Raw genomic sequence first — 22,113 nt, 5'->3', positions numbered from 1 at the left:
AATGCCAGCTTTCACTACTAAAACTTTGTCCTCTACTTTCCCCAAAGTGTTATTTATAGAGCCATATCCCAGCGTCCAAAAATGTTGAAGATTCATTAAAAGAACATGTAAAAGATGTACTCTCAACTGGGCCATCAAACATATTAGTAATATAAACAACAATACTTATGTGACAAACTAAAAAGAACAGGATACATAAAAACATTCAATTTTCAGTAAAGGACACCTTCTAGAAGTTTTATGGAGATGTATGTTTTTTATACACACACATACACACACACACACATACATGTATACATGATTTCAATCTAACATAGACGTAAGGCATCTTAAAACAAAAAAGGCACTTGGATATAAATAAACATAAAAGTACAATAAAAGAGGCTAAAACTTAGTCTCAAGGAGCAGTGAAATTACAAAAAAAAGCTTGCAAAAAGAATGAAAACATTTTAAAGAAAAAGAAAACCAGGGATAACATATATCTTACATTAATTAATGCAAACCAAAAGAGAGAAAGAGAAGAATTCTACCTTTTTATTATTAACCCTGTTCACCAATATCCAATTGATTTATAAGCTCCTCCAATTCTATCTTTAATTATCTTTTGAGTCAATGCCCTCTTTACCCTAGAACTTCTGACCCGTTTAAGTCCTCATGTATTTAATCTGCTATTTCAGTAGTCTCCTAACTTATCTTCTTCAGCCTAACCTCGACGCCATTTATATCAATCCTATACAACTAGAAAAAATGTTTCTTAAATGCATATCTATTCATCTTACTCCCCTGTTTGTTTCTTCAATGGTTTTTGATTGCCTTAGAATAAAGTAAAATATCTTTATTATAGCATATAAGTTTTTCTCTTATGCAGCCTTTGGCTACATCTCCAGCTTCATGACTCAATTGTGCCTCATTATATTCACAAATATACTATTTTACCTTTTGCATAAGTTGTTCCTTTCACTTAGAATGTAATTCTGTATTCATAAAAAATTATTTTAAGTCTCAGCTGAAGCATCCTCCACCCTCAGATTCCCCTCCTTGACCATCCTTCATCCAGAGTAAAGTTTATCACAACCTCCTTGTGTCCCAACAAACCTCATTTATATTTTCCATGATAGAATCTACCATATTGCACTTGTAATTATTTGTTATATGTGTTTCTCTCTGATAGAGTGAGCATCTTGAGGGCAAAATAATATCATACTCATCATTGACTCTTTTGTGCTTGACATATGGTGAGTGGTTAATGACTATTAGCTGAATAAAAAAAAAAAATAAGGCACAGACTCTGGAGTCAGCCTTCCTGAGTTAGGATCACATTTGCTCACTTTCTTGGGCAAGTTACTTAGATCTTTCATGAGTTCATTTCTTGTCAAAAAAAAGTAGGGGGCGGGCAGCTAAAAATAATGCCTATCTCAGAAGGTTATTGTGAGGAGAAAGTCAGTTAACATATGTGAAAACCTGGCTCATAAGTGCTACATTAGTATTTGCTATCTTTGCTTAACATATTCATTGCACACTTACTCTGCATCAGCTATTTTCCTAGTAACTTGGGATACATAGTAAACAAGGCAAAAAAAAAAAAGATTGAAGGAAAGTAGATTGTCTGTGGTTATGTCAATACATTTTGCCATGAATTTTTTCATTGTAGAATTAAGCCCAGAAACGAAAGAAAAAACAAATTGCAATATGTACATTTTTTTCAACCAGAGAAGTAGTGGATTTGGGAGATTTTTCAAAGAGAAGCAAAAAGGTGCCTATGCATATTATAACTCTTCTAAGTCATTCTGGCCCCTAGGACATGGACATTTCTATAGAGGCATGGCCAGAGCGTGGCTTTCTGATCACCTATCCAGTTTTTCTTTGGTTCATTGTTCATGAACTGGTACCCAGTGGAGAGTCAGTTCACAGTGATTTAACCTACTATTATACAATTCTTCTCACACTTAACTCTTTCCTAAAAGGTCCTGTTGTGTGCCTCTCATCTAGACGATAAAATAAGAATGTTAAGATTTGTAATTTATATATAGTTTTATCAGTCACAGCTCCCAGTGTCAAGCGTCAGAGTCTAACTGATTTAAATAGGACAGGTACTTTGTTAAAGAGACATTTCATAGCAGAAGTGTATTCCACAGAATCTCCAGGAATAAGACTCCAGAAATATACTTATTCTCACAGAATAAGACTTGGAGGTTTTGTAGCCAGGAACACTGCCGAAAAATGCTGCAGAACCTTCTGGAGAAGGCACCCTTGCTGCTGACATTGGACACACTCATTGCCAAAGCCACTGATACCATATAACAGATATTGCTTCTAGAATGGTTCTTTCTTGAAAATTGATGTAGCTAATCTCCGCCACCAGCCATCACCAAAACTGATTCTTCATAGTCCCTGCTTCTCATGCCATTTCATTACTTCTTAATGCAAAGACTGAGTTGGAGGTGTCTGATTGGTGCAGTCTAGTTCACAAGCTTGGGTCCTAGATACCAGCAGGGCCAGGAGAGTGAGTGTATGATATTTGCAGCTTCTTCTAGTGGAGGCTGGTTTTGCCTAATGGGGTGGTGGAGTCCCCAAGTACAGGAGATTCAGATGTCCAAAAGAATGAAAAGTGCACATTACCTTTCCTAAGAAAGTATTATTTGCCAACACGGAGGTCTTATTAACCAAACAGAAACCAGTTAAAAACACAAGAAAAGGAATGCCACTCATTTTTGACAACAGATAACATAGTAGAAAACGCTACTCATGTCCTATGATGAAATTGATTTGGGCTTATTTCTTGGCAATATATGTTCCATGTGACATTACAACTTTCTTCAGGAAGACTGAGACGGTACAATTTGCCTGCTAATAGGGTCATGAAGAGTTCCTGTTATACAAACTTGCCTCCTTCATTCACTGTCCCTCTGAGCCTTTATGGTCATCAGTCTTGGTCACTGGGAGGAATACATTTTAAATCCTTATATAAAATCCAAGAGGAAGGAAAAAGCACCATAAAACAGATTTGGTTCTGATGTAAGCATTCCAAGATAATCCATGCAAACAAAGCATTTCAGGATAATTATTAATTATGACTGCAAATTAATTACTCTGATCATTTGGGTTTTCTTCATAATGAGGAAAAATCAGGAAAAATAAAAGGGTAATTAGTTGCAATTTCACTGGTGAATGTATCTACTAGTAAAACGGGGAATGGAAAGAGATTGAAGTAGAGACAGGAATGTTGGGTTATGGGCTGGAGTTTGTCATCAATTCAAGTGAGAAATCAGGTACGTAAATCACAGCTAATTTTAGTTTCACTTAGAATCCTCATTTGTAATCTGCTGGGGTAGAGAGTAGGGAAGGATTGAAGGAGATAGATAGAAGGAGCTACCATTGATTGAGTGCTGCTATGTATCAGGAAATATACAATGCCCTTCACACTTTATAACATCTAATTTCTTAAGAACTTTACCACTTTTAAATTCTACATGTTGATTACCTATGGACTTAACCAGTAAAAGGAGTTGAAGGGAAAATGCTGTGCAAGATTTGAAAATTCCAAACATATACCATGAATATAGAGATGAACAAGAATTCAGCCAACCAGTTGTTTTGAGTCAATGCTTTTAACACCTTAAAGCAATAAGCGATGTGCTCAGCATGCACTTGTGATGTACCTAAAGTGCATTTAAAGTAGGGACAAGAAAGGAGAGTTATTCTCAACTAGCTAAGTATGCTGAAGAACTGCACTAAAATGCCTTCAAAGAATCTAAAAATTAATAATCATGTGCTGTAATTTTTATTGTATATTAATTTTTTTGAAAAAAATCACTGAGTCTTTAACCCTAATATGCTTTTCACCAGTATATCAGGTAACCACACAATTTGCTTTATTTCTTTTAGGGTTGTTGATTCAGTGAACCATCTTTTCTATCAGTATAATATCGGTCATCAAGTGCAAAGGTTTCAAGAAATATAAAAATCAATGTCAGAGGTTAGAAGGGTCTCAAAATGGAAACAAGGTTCTTACAAAAAGGGATAAAGAATGATTTGCTTTAAGTAGATGCTTAAATAGTTTCATTTTGCCTAAAAATATACATCTCCAGCTTATAAAAATTGAGCCATTTAACTCCTATAGATTTGTAGAAACAAATCAGATGAAATGAAATTTAAGGACATACCCTTTGATCTGTACTGGATTTTCTCCCAGTTACACTTATCAGTTCCAGGGCACCCACCCACTTGCTGAAGACTCATGACTGAAGATCAAGTTGGTTCTATAAGGATGCATCAGAGCGGATGAGATTCACACAGGCTTTGCTAAGGAGTGATAGTCTTTAAAGCTTATTTCAAGTATAGTGGTCTATGAAACAGTGAAAGATAAATACTTGATCATGTATCTCAAAATTACAAGAATAGAAATAATACTGAGCATAGGTACCAAACACAGAGCCTATGATCATTATATTTAAGTAATTTAACCTGTATTTTGTGTGACATGATATTGTCTGTCTCACCACTATTTTTACAGGAGGAAATCAACATATTTGCATCTGATTCTGATATAGAAAAAGTAGGTCTGTATGTAAGTATCTATAATTCTCTCATCAGTATTTTTTTTCACACTCCCTCCTCCCCACAAATTATTGCTTTTCTTTCTCTCTTTTCGGTACCCAGACTTGATGGTACACTTTCTCATTATCATAATCCCCTCTCTAGTAACGAAAGGCCTGGAAAAAATAAAGACGGGGAAGAAAAGGAACTGAGGAAAAAAAGGAAAACTGTTTTTGATCCTCTAAAAGAAAAACAAAACACAGAAAATATGATTGGGGGGAATTTGTTGATATTTTTAGAATAATGATACAAAATGCTTCTGATAAAAGGCTCACAAACTGAACCCCAGCCTAAAGTACTGACTTCACCGAAGCACCCTAAACCTCCCCACACAGTTCTATACACTGTGCAATATGATGAATTGCAGGATCCAAGGGAGGAATTTCAAATGCCATAGCAGGATGATGTCTCTAGAAGACCCTGGTATTTACCCAAGGATAAGGAAGATGAATTGAGCACTTGGCTCCCCCTATTGGGGTCCATGTAGTGGCTGGTATAGGATGTGCCCTGTCCTCCTGATGGGGTTAGAAATGAAGTAGTCTCCTTAAAAGCTGTTTCTTGGACCATGCTGGGTAGATCACTCAGGATAGATAGGGATAAAGAACAAGGACAAGAGAAGGCTATTAGAAGGAGATGTAATCTTACTCTGGGTTCTGTGATGTTGAGATTTGCAAAGAAGCTGGAAAAAATGAAGAATTTCTTAAACATATCTCTGTAAGGGCATGGTGCTAAGGACAGAATCTCTTAATGCCTCTTCCTTTTCTCAGGCCTTGTGTTCTTCCAGTTTTTTTTAGCATGATAATTCACCCGTAATTATGCAAACTAATAAATAAACGAACATCCAAAAGAATAGACAAGCTTGACTCAATCCAGGCATTTTCAGAGATCCATGAAGACAGGTTTATTCTGAGAAATATGAGACCCAGAAGCAGCAGAAAGAGCTAATAATATCCTCTTATGTCAAGTGCTTACAGAAAACACCCGTTTTATAAAAGTAATCATGTGGAAAAAACATTTTGCAGATTTTACTAAGTTCTGCAAACAAAATGATTGAGTAATGTTAAGAGTTTCTTTTGTTGTTATAATTTTCCTTGCTCCTCACAAACTAGCAAAATCTTAGAACTTAAAATTCTATGTCTTGCCATTCTATTATAAAATTTAAAAAGAAAGTAAATTTAATTAGTATATTATAAGATATTGTCTATATACTTGAGAATTCTATTAAGCGTAATTATACAAACAGCACAGTTACAATTCTAAACTAATAGGAGACCAGATTGAAGGGGCTATACAAATGTATTTTTTTTCTATTCCAACTTTCCCTAAATATCCACTCCCTCCCATAAAAGAAGACATAAAATTTGATTATGTCAAAACATCTGTGCTTTACATCTTTATCAACATCAAAAACTTTTTCAGATCACCTGCTGAACCTCTAAGAACATGAAACTCTGTGCTCTCACTTTGTGTCTTTGAGGAAAGGGTCTAGGTGACACTCTCTCAATAACCGTAGGCACTGTGATAAGAACAATACCACTCGTTTTCTCCTAAAGCAATCCCAATTCCTTTCACTTTAAAGGAGTGAAGGGTATATCTGTAAGTATACTTGTCTTCTGTAAATGAAACTGAAAATGGATTCTATAAGAACAAAAAGGTTTCAGAAACAGAAAACTCACCATTAAAAGTACCATTAAGAGAAAGAGAAACTGATAGTAATACTCCAATAATTGGGTAAATGTTACTACTACAACTTTTATTTTGGAGAATAAGATGAATCATAGAAAAGCAACCAATTCAAGGTTTTTTGAAAGCATTGAATCTTGCAACTCAGTTTTACTTATGAGTATTTGTACCATTCACTGAGGCCCTGACTGCCCGAGAAACTGTGCCGGGGGCCCCCCTTCCTCTGGTAATGTTTCTAAACCCCTCCAAGCCACCAGGCAGATTAGTTTGTTTGCTCATTTTCAGCACAGTAAAGGAACCCAGGCAGAATGCACACATTGGATGGACTACACTGTTTCATCAAGAAGATAGAGTTTCCACACAAGACCCAGGCAAATGCTTTGCGGGTGTCTTCACAGTGTGGGGTTGGAATGTGTTTCCCTTTATGATGATGCACTGGAATGGCCTGCAGTGCTGTCCCAGGGGAGGGAGGTGTGAATCCCTCTGTGCACTAGCATCTACCAACAGATTCTGCAAAAGAAGCTGAAATTGGAAGTTGCAAAGGAACCATGACTGAGACTTTATGGTCACACCTCAGTAGACAGCAATTACCATCAACTTCACTTGGGGACAGCCGAAGTTGAGAGTTATAGTGTGTGGCTCTAAAGTAATGTGATTAATGCCAGTAGATCACATAAGATAGTCTTATAGTGCTTTATGGGCACACCTTGTATCCCAGGGGGAGTCCACATATTAGTTTAGCTGTGTTAAGGAGCCAAATGTCTATGACCATGTTACTATATGATTTAATAAGGTTTATCACTTTATAATCGTCTTATGTCTTTCAGAAATTATTTTTATAGAAATATCAAAGGTAGAAACTCAAGAGACATTAGGTATCCAGATTGTATAATCCTATGAAATTAAAGTTTTTTAATGAAAGATGGCAATATTAATGAGTTAAATCTCAGTTTTAATTAATTATTGGCATATCAGTGTAGCTTAAGCTAATAAATTCATTATTTTTAGCTTATTTTTATTCTAATTGGTTTATTTTAAATGCTTTGATACGTATTTCTTTAGTTCACTTATATCACTCTATTATCTAGTTTTTAAAAAATATTTGAATATATCTTTGTATATATGCAAAAAAAATCCTCACTATTTTAATACAGTCTGCCATTAACATGGGAGTTAACTGGGCTTGGAGGTACCAGTAAATCGGTCGTTTGGCTGATTGGCATTTATTATATTCACCATGATTTTTTTAAGCCCTTGATTTCTCTACTCTCAGCAGCCCCTGTTCTATTCTTTGCAGTAGGCATCTCAAGAGAAATCTCAATAGAAATAGAAGGGCCTTGGTATCAGAGTGAAGGATGAGGTGGGCAGTGGAGAAGCCTCAGATGAGAAACTAAGAGGGGAGTGGTCATCTCTGGGATAACAAATCCTGGCTCAAGCTTGAACTGCCATGCTCATTGCTGCACATCAGAATCCCCTGGAGGGCTATAAAATTCCCTGATCCCTGACCACATGCCAGGACAATTAAACCAGAATTACCTGGGCTGCCCGAGGAGTTCCAGTGCATGACCAGAGTTGAGGACCACCTTACTGACAGCCTAGGAGACTTAGATGACAAGAGCTCCCACTGAGATTTCATGTCAATTCTGAATCCTTATCCAGTCAGAGAAAAGGTAGGAGGAGACATGTCAGGAGCTCTGAAGAGGTCTTGCTTCAGGTCCAGAGTGATGTAGAAACCAGCAGACAGAGGACTTATTGAAACCCACTCCTACTACATTCCTGTACCCCAACCCAGGGAGGCCTGGGGTAGAAGCACGTAATAGGCACTCCATAAGTACTGAAAGCCCCATTTCTAGACAAACCAGGCACATACAGGCTTTTTGGAAGCAGGAGAAGAATTAGTGGTTTGTTGGGGCTGGTAGAAAAAGGCTTTCATCCTGAGAAATACACATTTTCACAGAGTTTAGTTTGTGGTTTTGCTTTTGTTTTCCTCATAGTTGGGAAAAGCAGTACTAAATGCAGTTAATTGGCTTCGCACCTTGAGCAAGGACATTTTTTTACCAAATATAATTCTTTTCCATTCACCTTCTGTAGGAAAAAATGTGGGATTCCACCAAGACCTACAGAGCTATAGGAAGGTGGACACGGGTAGGAAGAGAGGAGACGGATGGAGACTGGGTAGCAGGAGGTCACCAGTTGCAAAGCATGTACAGGGATGTTAATTTTAAATTAATCTTTAATTACCTAATGAGCTTCTAGGAAACGATTCTGTCTCCCCAGGCTAAAAAGCTGAAAAAACAGTTACGGTGTGAGGCACAGAACAATGCCATCCTTCTTTGTCATCTTACCTATACATAGAATGTTTATGAATCGCATTCCACTTTGAGAATAATTACCACTGGATTATGCTTTAGTGGCAACACTACTAATGATAATAGCTGGTGTTTACTGAACATTTAATATCTGCTAGGCATTCTAGTAAGAATTTTACATGAACTGTCTCAGTTTATTCTTAACACATCTGTTACTTCATCCTCATTTCACAGAATAGGTTACGTGGTTAACTCAGGGAATTCTAACCTGGGCTGTATGACTCTGGAGCCAATAGGCCTCACCATGAGTGTAAACTGCCTCATTTTGAGTGGGGTTACTTTAGTTATAATAGTCATTTTAAAACCGTGCGCACAACTAAAAAACTTTTCAAGACACACTTTTGGTCACAACCTTGTGTGCTGATAGAGATCTAGGTTAGATTGGGGTTGTTAATAGCAATCTAGGCCCTTGAAAAATCGTGCACGTGGCAGAAAGCTAAAGGTAGGTTTAAAACATTTACGTGAGAAATGCTTTGCGATGTGGACATTTAGCTGATAAAAATATGTTTAGTTTGCTGGAAAATAATTACGGGTCACCTTTAAAGAGTCTAAAACACACAGATGTCAGATTATATCTGTCACAACCTGTCAAAAATATTTTCTATCAGCCTAAAATTGTCCAGAGGTTGTTCCAAATCTACATAATCCTACGGAGTGCTAATGTTTACATGAGGATTTTTGCAACAGCAGATGCATGTGGAAAGATACATACTGTCTTGCAGCTCCCTACTGGTCCCCATCGGACTTGGCGGCAGGGAGTGAAGGTCAGGAATACTTTAGACTCTTGACATAGATTCAGTGCAACCATTTTCACCTGAAAGCAATTACCTAAGCACTGTATCGCACTGATTACCTACCAGACTTTTGGAGCCCCATCTGCTCTTCCCTACTTAAGCCACTTAAAACGAAAACAAAACAAAACAAACAAAAAAAACAACTCCAGAAAAGAAGATGCTTGTAGGACTTCACAATTAATATGCAAGGAGCTACTCAGTACTGTGTAAATAAAAGAGAAAGAAAACGAAGAGGAAATAAGCATGAGAGAATGAAAATCAAACCCTGAATGTGAGACTATGGCACAAAGAAGGAACGTCTTAAGACTGCTAATGGGTCCAAGGTTTGTTTTTTGGAGGAATGGAAATGTTCTAATATTAGATTGTGGTGACACTGTACAACTTTGTGAATATATTAAACAGACATTGACTTGTACACTTAAAATGGGTGAGTTCTATGGTATGCAAATTATCTCAATAAAGCTGTTAAAAAAGAAGAAAGAGAGGAAGAAAATCTTTACAAAAAACAACAACCCAGAAACCATAGAAAGGGTGAGTGTAAATCAACTCTGAAAAGAGACAATGGCCATTTCATACCAACAACATCTGCTCCAGAATACTTCAAGACACACTTTTAAGGATGAGGGGATGGGTTATTTATTTATTTTTTTCCCCCAAATGGAGCCTGCTGTACTGAGTGGATTAAAAATATCTCTCTTAAATGGTCCTTTCCATTCTAGCATTAAGAACCTACTGATTTTCACTGGCATAGAATTCTGAGAAATCAATCCTAAGACAAAGTCAGAAACAACGCTAATGTGATATTTCTAACCTAAATATCAACAGGACACATGCCGAATGGCTCATAATCCCTTAAGGAGGGTTGGATTTCATTCATATCTACAGGAATCAGTAATGGCTGTTTTGAAAAACAGAATCTAAATGGGTGATATTAAAAATGGGTAGTACTAACTACCAGAGCCACCTAATAAAGTTTTCTCCAACACATTCTTCTAAGAAGCTGAACCCTCACCCCAAACATCCTTCACCCAGGGGCCCTGACTGTTGAGAGTAGCTCCTTTTTCTAATTTACATAAGGATACTCCACAGGCTAGCAGTGATGCTGGTAACTGTTAAACAGGCAGAACCATAAAGCATAAGTCTAGAACACATAAATAGGACATCATTCCAAGTTTAAAATGTCTGGCATAAACGAATGTTCCTATATCTTGTACCTCCTTTTTCCCCCCCTATTTCAGAACCTCTTTTTCAATAGGTATGAAATAATCAATAAAAAAACAGAGGGACCTTTAACCTCAGAGATAGCTTAATTTTGAAAACTTGTTTAGTCCCATTGGCTGATCTCCCAGACAAACTGTTTCCAAATAGCTAATTACCCTGAAATAGCTCACTTCAATACATTAGGAAGGAAAGAGGCAGACTGGACTGAATTATTACACCTTATGAAATTATTACTAATTGTGATATTAAATATTGTCAGAAATCCAAAACAAATGTTCTTTCTTTTAACTCTAATTAAACTTGATTTCCAAGTTAATATTAATTTTTATATGTCAGCAAAATAAATATTTTTCTGACCAGTGGCAGACTTAGCAGAGAGCTAAATCTCAAGTACTTTCAATAAAGACTGAAAACACCCTCAGAGCCGACAATAACTTGGGTAAGACAGAATTAACTGTCTGTCTACCAGTAAATGTTTTGTTCTCAATCCCTGTTGATAAAAGAAGTGATTTTTAGAATGCATTCAGATAGCTTTAAAAGTTTAAGTGAATATCTAAGACATGATTTTTCTATGTTTTCCTCTCTATAACCAAATCTGATATGTATCTCAAATTTCCATTAAGGATTATAAGTTAGTCATTTGATTTTCTAAGATACAGATGACTTTTTTCTTTCATTTTCCTACAGACTTCTGCATACAGTTCAATAAATGGTATTTACTAGTTTATCCTTCCATATATTCCCATTATATTTTATTTATATTGCATTGCACTGTGACTTAGATTTAGTTATTCCTCATGGAGTTATGGGGTATTATTAGTGTATCTAAATGTAGATAATGAAACTGAAGTTCAGAGAGGTCCCTACAGGCCCAGAGTCATGCAGATATTCAGATTTTTAGCACATGTTTCTTTATTACTCTCACACACTTTAGTATGTCATGGTCACAGAGAAGGAACTACAGCTTATAATAATAAACTATATTTGCAAGGAGCTTATAGTGGAGATTTTATATATATATATATATATATATATATATATATATATATATATTTGCTGGTTTGGTTGTTTTTGTTTTTACCCAGCATTCATTTATTCTTTGTTCATAAGGGTATGCTGAGATCTTCCACGTAGCTAAACAGGTACAGAGGCCTCAGCCAATCAGCATCCTCTAGCTACAGCAATTTAGTTCTAGGGGGAGCATATGTATTCCACTTAGAACCAATTAGATCCTGTAAGGTTTCTTTCCCTGGGGCTTCTGGGAAAAGGATTCTCACTCTTTCTCTGCATCGTTTTTACTCCTTTCTGGGGAAAAGCTGGGAGAGAATGGGGCCAGCTCAGAGGAAGTGAGGCTGAGAGGTAAAAAAGAAGAAATATGATCAAGGAGATACTCAGTTTTTTACACAAACACTTGTGAAGTGCTTATAAAGGGCCAGGCACAGTCTTAAGCACTTTACAAAAACAGCTTAATTAATCCTCTTAACAAACCTATGAGGTGGGTACTATTATAATCTTGACTTTATAATTGAGGAAATTGAGACACAGAGAAGTTAAGAAACTTGCCTAATGTCATTCAGCTAATAAATGAAGGAGGGCTTCCCTGGTGGCACAGTGGTTAAGAATCTGCCTACCAATGCAGGGGACATGGGTTCGAGCCCTGGTCTGGGAAGATCCCTCATGCTGGGGAGCAGCTAAGCCCATGCGCCACAACTGCTGAGCCTGTGCTCTAGAGCCCGCGAGCCACAACTACTGAACTCTTGTGCTACAACTACTGAAGCCCGCGTGCCTAGAGCCCGTGCTCCGCAACAAGAGAATGAGAAGCCCGCACACTGCAACGAAGAGTAGCCCCTGCTTGCTGCAACTAGAGAAAGCCCGCCACAGCAACGAAGACCCAATGCAACCAAAAATAAATACATAAAATAAATAAAATAAATAAATGAAGGAGCAGGGATTTGGACCCAGGTGATCATGCTCCATCCCAGTGCTCTTAGCTACTACGCTAGAGACATACTGTGAGTCCTTAATTACATCAATGGTAAGGTAATATATGCTTCACAATGGGTTCTCAAAGAAAAGAAGGAAAGAGGGAAGGAAGAAAGAAGGGAAGGAAAGGGAAGGGACGTCCCTGATTTTTTGCATTTGACAATTCCCTTGGTATAAATATTCTCAACATGGCTGATTTCAAGCTATTAACACAATATTATCTGGTTTGCAAAATTCCTGAAAATTTAATAATCAAAGAGTTGGTACAAGCCAGTTGCTCTAGTACACCCCTGGAACTTATATCAAGCCTTCCTTCCACAAGACTGCACTTTTATGAATCTGTAATGTTCCTTTTGGTTTAAGACTCTTGTGGTTGAGTTTTTGGTCTTGTGCAATATAAAGCATCCTAACTGATACCAAGTTTCACAGATGATGAAATGCTTTCATGGAAACTGCTCTTTGTCATCTTTGACTGCCACAATCACCTCATGAGATAGACAAAACACTCATCAGTTTCTCCATCATAACTCAACAGAAACTGAGACTTTGAGGGGCTTATGAATTTGGACTATGTAGTACTGGCTACATAATTTGCCACACCCAGTGCAAAATGAAAATGTACGGTCCATTATTCAAAAATCTTAAGAATTTCAAGATGACAGCAGAGCATGAAACTAAGTGCAAGGCCCCTCTAAGTATGGAGCCCTGTTTAACTGCCCACAATGAAGATGGCCCTGGGTCTATGGGACTCAGCTGATAAATGTCAGAGGTGGTGTGTGAACTCAGATCTACAAGTCCCATAGCCCTTACACTCTATCACACCGCTTCCCTGCAAAATAAAGGATATGGAAATACTTTACCTATCTTCTATGTAGGATTTATTTAAATTATTAATGATGACTATATAGCACGTGGTTGATCAGTTTCAAGTAAACACATATACTTGATTCACTTAGACTCCTATGTTGCAAGAGCTGTACATTAGGTCACAAGTATATCCAATCTTAATTTATTTACATTACATTTCCTTTAGGCAAAATTAAAAGAAATCTTACTGTAAACTTATTGTGAGCAACTTACATTGCACATTTTTTTTCTTGTTTACTTTTCAAACAAAGCCAGAAAAAGAAAACAAATAATATTCCACATACCAGACTTTTAATCAATCTATCTGATATACTGCCCCTGACGCAACCTTACAAACCCAACTGCCTTAATAGCCACAACTTAGGCAACTCTAACTACCCTAGGGAGTTTTCTGAAAAAACAAGCAAACAAACAAACAAAACCAAAACACAAAAACAACCCCCACGTTTATCTCTGACTACAATATTTCAGAAATACCCCAGTTACTTTCTTCCTCCTGGAAAACCTGGGCCTAAGTCCAGCTGTTTTCAGTGCAATTACTATTTTCCAAAGTGCCAGGCTCACGCCAATGAGTTTTATTACTTAGATTTTCACATTCAAAAATCATCACCCATGACAAGATTCGGTAATATATGACAATGGAGTAATGAAATGGGAAAGAATCTTTTATATAAGATAGCATTTAGAAGTTGTATTATGCAGTTTTATATAACATCTGGTTTCCACTACTCAATTTTTGGTCATTTTTAAAGAAAGCAGAAAACTCAATAAGCAGCTGAATAATGCTTCAAATTTAATCCATGCAAACAGATAGTTGATCATGAATTATAACCTAAAGGCAGAGGCTCAATGTAAATATTGTGCTCAACATTTCTATTTATCTGTTGACTAACCTAGGCTATTTAATTTTCATTTTTGTTTGAGACATTAGAAGCCAAGAGAAAAAATATTCCAGTATGATTCCCTAGAAACATGGCAAAATGCTCCAAGTAAATAAATCAACACAGTGATATGAATTAACCGTGATTTTTCTAAAACATTTTAAAATTACAATTCTTGTTAATGAGTAATGAAAATAAATATACCACCAAAGAGGGCAGGGATGTGTGTTTTATATTAGCACTGAAATGAAAGCATTTCAACCAGACATGATTTATCCTTTACCAATAGTAGTACTACCTGCTCAGATCTGTCCTGGTGCTGGTATTGGTACTGAGTAAAGGTATTACTGGAAGAAGCAATTTTGTCCTTCTCAAATTGTTTCTTCACTCTGGCTAAACCGCCAGGCACTGTGCACATTTCTGATTCTTCCAGCACCTAAGACAAGAAAAAGGAAAGAAAAAGGAAATTTCAGCTTGACATCTTCTCAGGATGGGATTCTCAAGCTATTTTTTTAAAAAAAGGTTGATAATTATTGAGTGGTATATTAAAAAGATATTAACATACACAATTATTTCAGGAGGATCTTATTACAGAAAACCTTAATAAAAATAATTTCTCCATGTTGTTTTTTCCTGTATCAGTCTTTTGATATAAAGTCAGAAGGATCTTTAAAATATTGAGTTAATTTTCCTTATCTCAGATAGATTTTTATGTCTGGAGATTAGGTCTGTTAGAATGGATTTCTCTCATAATACACAGACTAGCAGAAATTAGAATAATTGATTCAGTTTTAATCCACAATAAAGTTGTCATTAAAATCCCAAATGTCTATATAGGTAACACATTATTAAGGATATTAAAAAACATTTGACTTATTCCAAAATGTACTGAAATCATTAAGGATGAACAAAATAGCTTTGAAGCTATTTTGGGGAGCATATTTTTATTAATATACATTAATATTAGTAAAAATAACAACTACTTAATACGTAGTGCTGAGTGATTTTCTATGTATTTACATATATTTTGTCACTTGATACTTCTCCATGTTCTGTGAGATACGGTCATTTATGGTGGGGATGTCTAAGTTTAGAAGGATTCAGGTCTATCATTGGCATTTTACAGATGAGAAAGCCTATTCCAGTGGGTGTCATTTAGAACAACCTGAATAACTGAGGAGTCTTGTCGGATATTATGCCCCTGTGGGAAGTGCAGTAATTCGAAGGCTTTGGTTTTGATGATTCAGCACATTCCCCAGCCTAGTGGGCACTCAAGCCCGGATGGGATGACAACTGTCAAGCAAACAGGCCCCAGGCCAGCCCACTTTCCTCTAAGATACATCCGGGTCCACCTGAAACCGGGAGGAGGCTCAGTGACACTTCTTGCACAGGAGATCTCCTGAGGTCTGGCCTAGTCCTGACATAACCCTGGAAGCCTTGAGACCTGAGAGTAACTGAATGCCTGTGAGCTGAGGTTCCCATACCTTGGACTGTGGACTCTTGGGATCCTGAAATCTTTACCCAAATATGTAGTTCCTCAAACAAATACTAAAAATACAGCTACTAAATTGGGGTTTTCCATACTCCAAAATACTGGAGGTGAAATTAATATTCAGGATTATCTGAATTACTAGCAAATACTCAAGTGATTGCTTTATCAAGTTCATAACCTTTCCCTAGTTACAGGGACTGCCAAATATTTAAGAATATGCACATTGACTCTATGGAAAGAAGGGATACATTCTATCAAATTCTGCAACAAACTTCACATGTAAATCCTGGTCAATTACTGTCACTTGATACATGTTAAAGTCATTAGAAATTATGGCATCTCTTTTGAAATTTAAGATAAAGAAAGGGAAGGGTGAATTAAGGCTACAATATTTCTTTCACCCCCTCTGCCATTTAATTTACATAAATGGCCTTCTTCAATTGATCATATGCAGATAATATATAAATATTAAATTACAGAAATTAAGGCAAATTTTGTTAAGAAGAAACTTACTTTTTCCAACTATAAACAGTGTCCAAATGATGTGCAAATTAATCTGGTAAGCCTCATTAATTATGCTAACGAGTGGATACTTTACTAGTGTGTGCGTTTACACAAAAATATCAGTTCCTATACTGATCAGGTTGCCTCTTATCTACTAAATGAATTAAAAAACAGATATATCCATTCATTCACTTTAGCACTGTGCTTTGGAATCAGATCATGTTACACAGGCAAAAATGCATACAGTTGATTATTTTTACTAGTAGTACAACCATGACCCCAGCCTTCCTGATGCTTCTCTCCAGCCTAAGGGAGAAAGTCCTTTGAGCTATAGTTTATTTAGTAGTGGTGATGAGGTCTTCTTGTTCAGCTCAGCTTGGAAAGTTTACATATGTAAGATGGCAGGACTTACTCAAGGAGAAGCCTATGGCCATGAGCTGGAGTGATGTTTCTTTGCTCAGACTGAGATCACTTTGCCTTGTTTACCACCATGTGCTAACATCCCAACTAATCTATGTAATTGTAAATGACCACATAACTTAGATTGCTTTGTGTCGAACCTTTTAAAAAATGTTTATCCTTATTCTATGTTTCTTATTCTTGGACACAGAAACAAGATTTGGAATTTAATGGATATGCCGATAATTATTCTATTAACGAGTTAATTTAAATACTTAATACAGAACCTACCTAATGTTATTTTAATAATAAGTTAACTTAAATACATAACACTGAAACCTAGGTAAGTATATTCCATACAGAATCCTTTACAAAGAACTGTTCTTGGTTTGTAGGGCATAATAGAAATAACAATCTGGGGAGTCGGACAGACAGTAATTCTAATTCCAGCTGTGACACTTAAAACCTAGGGCTAGAGTTCCTGAACCTCAGTTTTCTTTCCTATAAACTGGGAGTAGCAATATATTTCTCACAGATTTCCTGCAAGTGTTAAAAAAGATAAGGGAAATAAAACTGCACAGTACGGAACCTGTTATTTTGTTGCCTAACAAATGTTACTTCTCCTTTCTCCTCTAGGGGGCTTCTGAGGACCGATGCCTTTTCACAGGCAGGCCTTTTCCTTTAGGTTCAACAAAATGCCATCTGCCTGAGTCTAGGACAAAGAGAAACTGATCTAGGACAAAGAGTAACTACTTCAATGTGACTGAAATATAATGGATTCAGTTTGGGGCCAAATCAGTGACTTCCAAATTTTGCACATAAAATATTTGGTTTACTTGCATAGACAGAAATTTGGTTATAAGCAATTTCCATGATTTTTTGATTGAACAAACATTTGATGCAACTGACCATATAAGGCAGTTATTTTGCTTTACTTTAGATATTTATCAGGATTTCTCTGAGACAATATGTGTGATCATTTTTCTCAAAATATTTATTAGCTTAGGACCAAACCAAACAGTAGCGCACTTTTTTTGGACCAAAGATGCTTTCTTATATAAGAGGAGGCAGTTGAATATAGTTGAAAGAGTACTAGAGTCAAGAGACTGGAATCTAGTCTGGCTTTGTCCCTGTCTAATTGCATGATCTACCATAAATCACTGCCCCTCAATTTGTTTTGTCTGTAAATGCGCAGGAAAGAGAAGGATTATTAAATTCCTTATATGTAGAATTTCTTCAGAAAAGCATTAAAATTTAAAATTTTTATATTAAATAGTGAGATAATTTAGTTTCCTTATGTGCCCAATTTAAATATTCTCCTTTTAGTACACAATAAATACGAACCATGCCTTATACAAATTTGTTTTATGGTATATTCTCCTAGTGTTTAGCAAGATAAAAGTCTTCCTAGATAAAAGATTGCTTACTAAACAACCAGTCTTTAACTAGGTATTTTCAAAGTCAGCTTGTTTCACCAAGAATCATGTTTCCAATTTAGAATACTAATTTGTAGTAAAGTTCCTTAATGATCCAGCAGGGGATGCTATGTAAGAAGACTGGCAGGAGGCGCTGGAGGGATACTATTTGTTTTGGAAGTGATGAAGTTAACTTATGTCATTTCTATACATTCATTCAAAATCTATGGTGCGCCTGAAAAGTAGTTCAATAACTATGTAAAAACTCAAATGTCATCTAGAATTGCAACATTGTTAATGAGTTTGGCACAGTCATTCTTTTCTCTGAATGATTTGTAAAGAAAAATGTTCAGAGTAGCTATTTTAGAATACCAGGCTTCTTGGCTATTCTCTCTCTCTCTTTCTCTTTTGGTTAAATGAACAACTTTGCTAATTTGGAGATTATAATTATAAAAGAATATCCTTATATTCCATTAAGCTATAAAGCTGCTACTGATAAAATGACTTATCAAATCCTGTGGATTGAAGGCCACAGAATATGGAACCCAACAAATTCTTTTGAATATGACTTTATTATGCATTCGCTCTAAAAACTGGTGGTCTTACTGAATCCTGCTGTTTCCTGTAATCATAACTGGTTTAGCAGACTCTCTACATTGCTAATCTCCCTCATTTCTATGTTGATTAAGCTACTTCTAATGGATTTAGGGCATACAGAGAAAGGAGAACAGCAAAAGAAATTATACTGCCAGTGAATTTAAATGAACTATACATGAGACCAAGGAGGGCAGCATGCAGACCCACATTATTAAGATCTGAAATTAATTCCCAACCTTCCCAAGGAGAATAGCTATAGGTTAAATGATAATTATGGCAGTAGTAACACATTTATACAGTGCCTTATGGCTTACACATAAATTATCTCTTTTACTCTTCACGGAGACCCTCTGCCGTAGATGTTTTTTTCCCCATTTTTCAGTTAAGGAAACTGAAGTTCAGAGAAGGGTCAAGATAGTAGCTCAAGTTCACACAACTAATAAGTGGCAGAGCTGAAGCTTAATTTCAGATACTCTGGATTTGATACACACTATTTCTGTGTTTTTTCTACTTTATCCCATTGTCCAGTAGTATTCTTATATTGCAATGTAAAGGAGGCATGTGAAAGGCAGACAAGCAGCCTGCCTAATGCAGAAGCACTAGAAGCAGCTTACGTTGGTGGAGAAGCTGCGGCAGTCACCCTTGGAAACAGCTGCCTGGTACCTCGCCATCCGCTCCTTCAAGGACACCACCTCCTGGAGGTCTGACACACCCTCTCTCTGCGCAGCACCGTCTTCTGCAAATCCACGCGCTGGCTTACTAGGGCCAGCAGTCACTGAAAACAAATGTAGCATCGCTTCAGGTTTTGAAAAGAAAATGGCATCATCTTAGGAACAGTGAAGGCACTTAAAACATCTGGTCTCGGAAAACAGACTGTAACATTCCATGGTATTTTCCAAGTTTCATGGTCACCCTCTTTTTTTTCAAGCTTTCAAGCAAATCTACAGAATGCCTACACAGAAGCATATGCTTATGCAAACAGCAAATGAAAATATTGTCCCCACTCCTACTCCTGCAATTATTCTGATGAACGATAGGTATTTATTAAGAGATACATAATGTTAATGAACACTTCCTGAAGCATTGTGTTGGAGTTATGCTAAATGCTATAAAAGCATCATCTCATTTACTTCTCTAACATCCTCATGAGGTAGGTTATATTATTTTCTAAAATTTTTAGGTAAAGAAAATGGAGAGTCAGAGTAGTTAAAAAACTTTCCCGTGATCACACAATTAGTAAGTGTCAGATTTGTTGGTTTGACTAAATCTTTGGCAAGTCTAAAAATTGCTCTTTGCTTCTCTCCCTACCCTTCAACCCTCAAGGAGATAAATCTAAAATATGTGAATGCTATGAGAATTATAGACTGTGGATTTTTTTTCCTTTTATTCCATAGAGGCATGTGTAACATAAGAAAGAAATAATAGTCCCATTAAAAAAAAGCTTTGTCAGTTGTTCCAGAGCATCTTATATTTTCCCATGTAAGCCATCTACCTGACAAAAATACAGGGTATTAGGAATTACATACTTGCAAACAGAGCAAAAGACTGATTGCATGATCACAGAATAACAGTCGTTAGAAACAGAAATGTCTTAGAGCTGATACAGTCTCACCTAGTCTAACCAACTCCTTTTAGGCATAAGGAAACATGTCTAAATATTTCCTTATGTGAAAGAAACCTAAGGATTCTCCCTGGTTAATGTGATGGTTATTTAGATATAGGTGCCAGAGTTGGTTCCAAAACTAGTTTTTCTTATTTTATCCAGTGTTCCCTGCTGTTATGGCTCTGCTTGTTGGTTTACTATTCACTCTTAACGAATTGTAATTACAAAATCATTTCAAGGGCTCCTTCTGGAACCAACCAGCATATGGTGTGTCTGTGTATATCTGTGTATGTGTGAGTTCTGATATGTTTATCACTCATTCATACACCCCCTGCCTTTCACCTTAGGGCTGGTAGTCTTTTGTACTCACAGGGTTAGCGGTCTTTGGTATACTTTGTTATTTGAATCGGTTTGATTTAATTACAATGAACCAAGTCCCAGACAACCCCAGGTAACAGACCACCACCAAGCTGTTCCTTCCCTGACCTGTTCTCCTTACCTTCTTACCCAGTCCCCACACTGAACCATCTTATTACATTGTTTGTTCTTTCTATTAGCTTCTCCAAGATTTCTGTACACAACAGCAGTTGAGAACAACTACTGCGACCCAGGAAAAATTAAAAATCATTTGTTTTTTGACTCCCTGAGTATTTGCTTTTTCTTAAGGACTTCTTATTCAGTTAAAAATTTCATTTATTTTAATAAAATTTGTAAATATATTAAAAAAATTTTAATATTTATTTTTTATATTTTATTTCACACAGTATTAAAGGAAAAAAAATATAAAGGAATAAGACATTGTATCATATGAATACTGTGATTGTAGAAACTGATATGTTCACAATAAATGTCAGTTAGTTTTTAAAATTCAGCTGTCATCCAAAACCTCATATCTACACAAAGGTACACTCCTCCAGTTGATCCTGATAAAAAGAGATTCCCACCAACTACTGAAAGTCTTTCACATGCTGAAGAAAATATATCTTTATTTTCCTCTCTGGATTATCTATTTGCACAGATGAATTCCGTTTATGTTCAGTACTCTTCTTACTTTGTTGTAAATTGTCACTATATAACTTTTATTGAACATGAACCACTGAAGTTTTTCCACATTAAGATATAAATTTCATTTTGCACATTATTAATTAAAGATGTTATTATTTTATTAATCTTAACAGAAAGTCAGCAGTTTATTTTTGCAAAAATTTACAGCGAGTATTTACTTTCGAAATATTTCCAAATGATTTTTATCATTTTCATCCTACTGGGAAATGCCTAAGATTAATGGTCAGGAAATCAGTTGCCTGAGTATTAAGAGATTTGGATTCCATTGCCTTGTAGCCTTTTATTCTGATCACAGAAAAAACATTACATTTTAATCTCTCTCTCTCTTTGTCTCTCTTTTTCTCACTCTCTCTCCTTCTCTCTTTCCCATCAGTAACTTTGCCTATGCAGGTAGGGTCGTGGAATAGAAAACCAACCTTCAGCTAACAAACTGTGTCCATGTTGGTTCTTAACCTCCTAAGTCAGTGTCTTTCAATTTCCTCATCTGAAAAACAAGGTGATGTTTCCTGACTAGTATACTATAAGGCAGTGCACCTATCTGTTCCTATCTTGATGCTGATGACACCTGATGTAAATTTGTAGGGTTGATAAGACAGTCCCTTACTTAGGGACTTAGGGATGTATGGGGAAGAAGATAGGAACAT

The 22,113-nt window shown here is 36.3% G+C and overlaps 1 protein-coding gene across 2 annotated transcripts in view; it reads right to left on the bottom strand.

Annotated features, from left to right (window-relative positions):
- XIRP2 (xin actin binding repeat containing 2) overlaps positions 1-22,113 on the bottom strand; it is a 308,823-nt gene that overhangs the window by 26,231 nt on the left and 260,479 nt on the right. For both annotated transcript variants that reach the window (XM_065880384.1, XM_065880385.1), the window contains exons 3-4: positions 19,416-19,576; positions 14,693-14,830 (exon numbers count right to left, since the gene is read on the bottom strand). In XM_065880384.1, the coding sequence (XP_065736456.1) occupies positions 14,693-14,830; positions 19,416-19,576 (299 nt within the window). The remainder of the gene's footprint in view (positions 1-14,692; positions 14,831-19,415; positions 19,577-22,113) is intronic.

The sequence above is a fragment of the Phocoena phocoena genome, chromosome 7 (genome assembly GCF_963924675.1).
Source record: "Phocoena phocoena chromosome 7, mPhoPho1.1, whole genome shotgun sequence".
NCBI classification, from domain to species: Eukaryota; Metazoa; Chordata; class Mammalia; order Artiodactyla; family Phocoenidae; genus Phocoena; species Phocoena phocoena.
The sequence above is the reverse complement of the archived record's forward strand: the minus strand, read 5'-3'. Positions and strand labels throughout refer to the sequence as shown.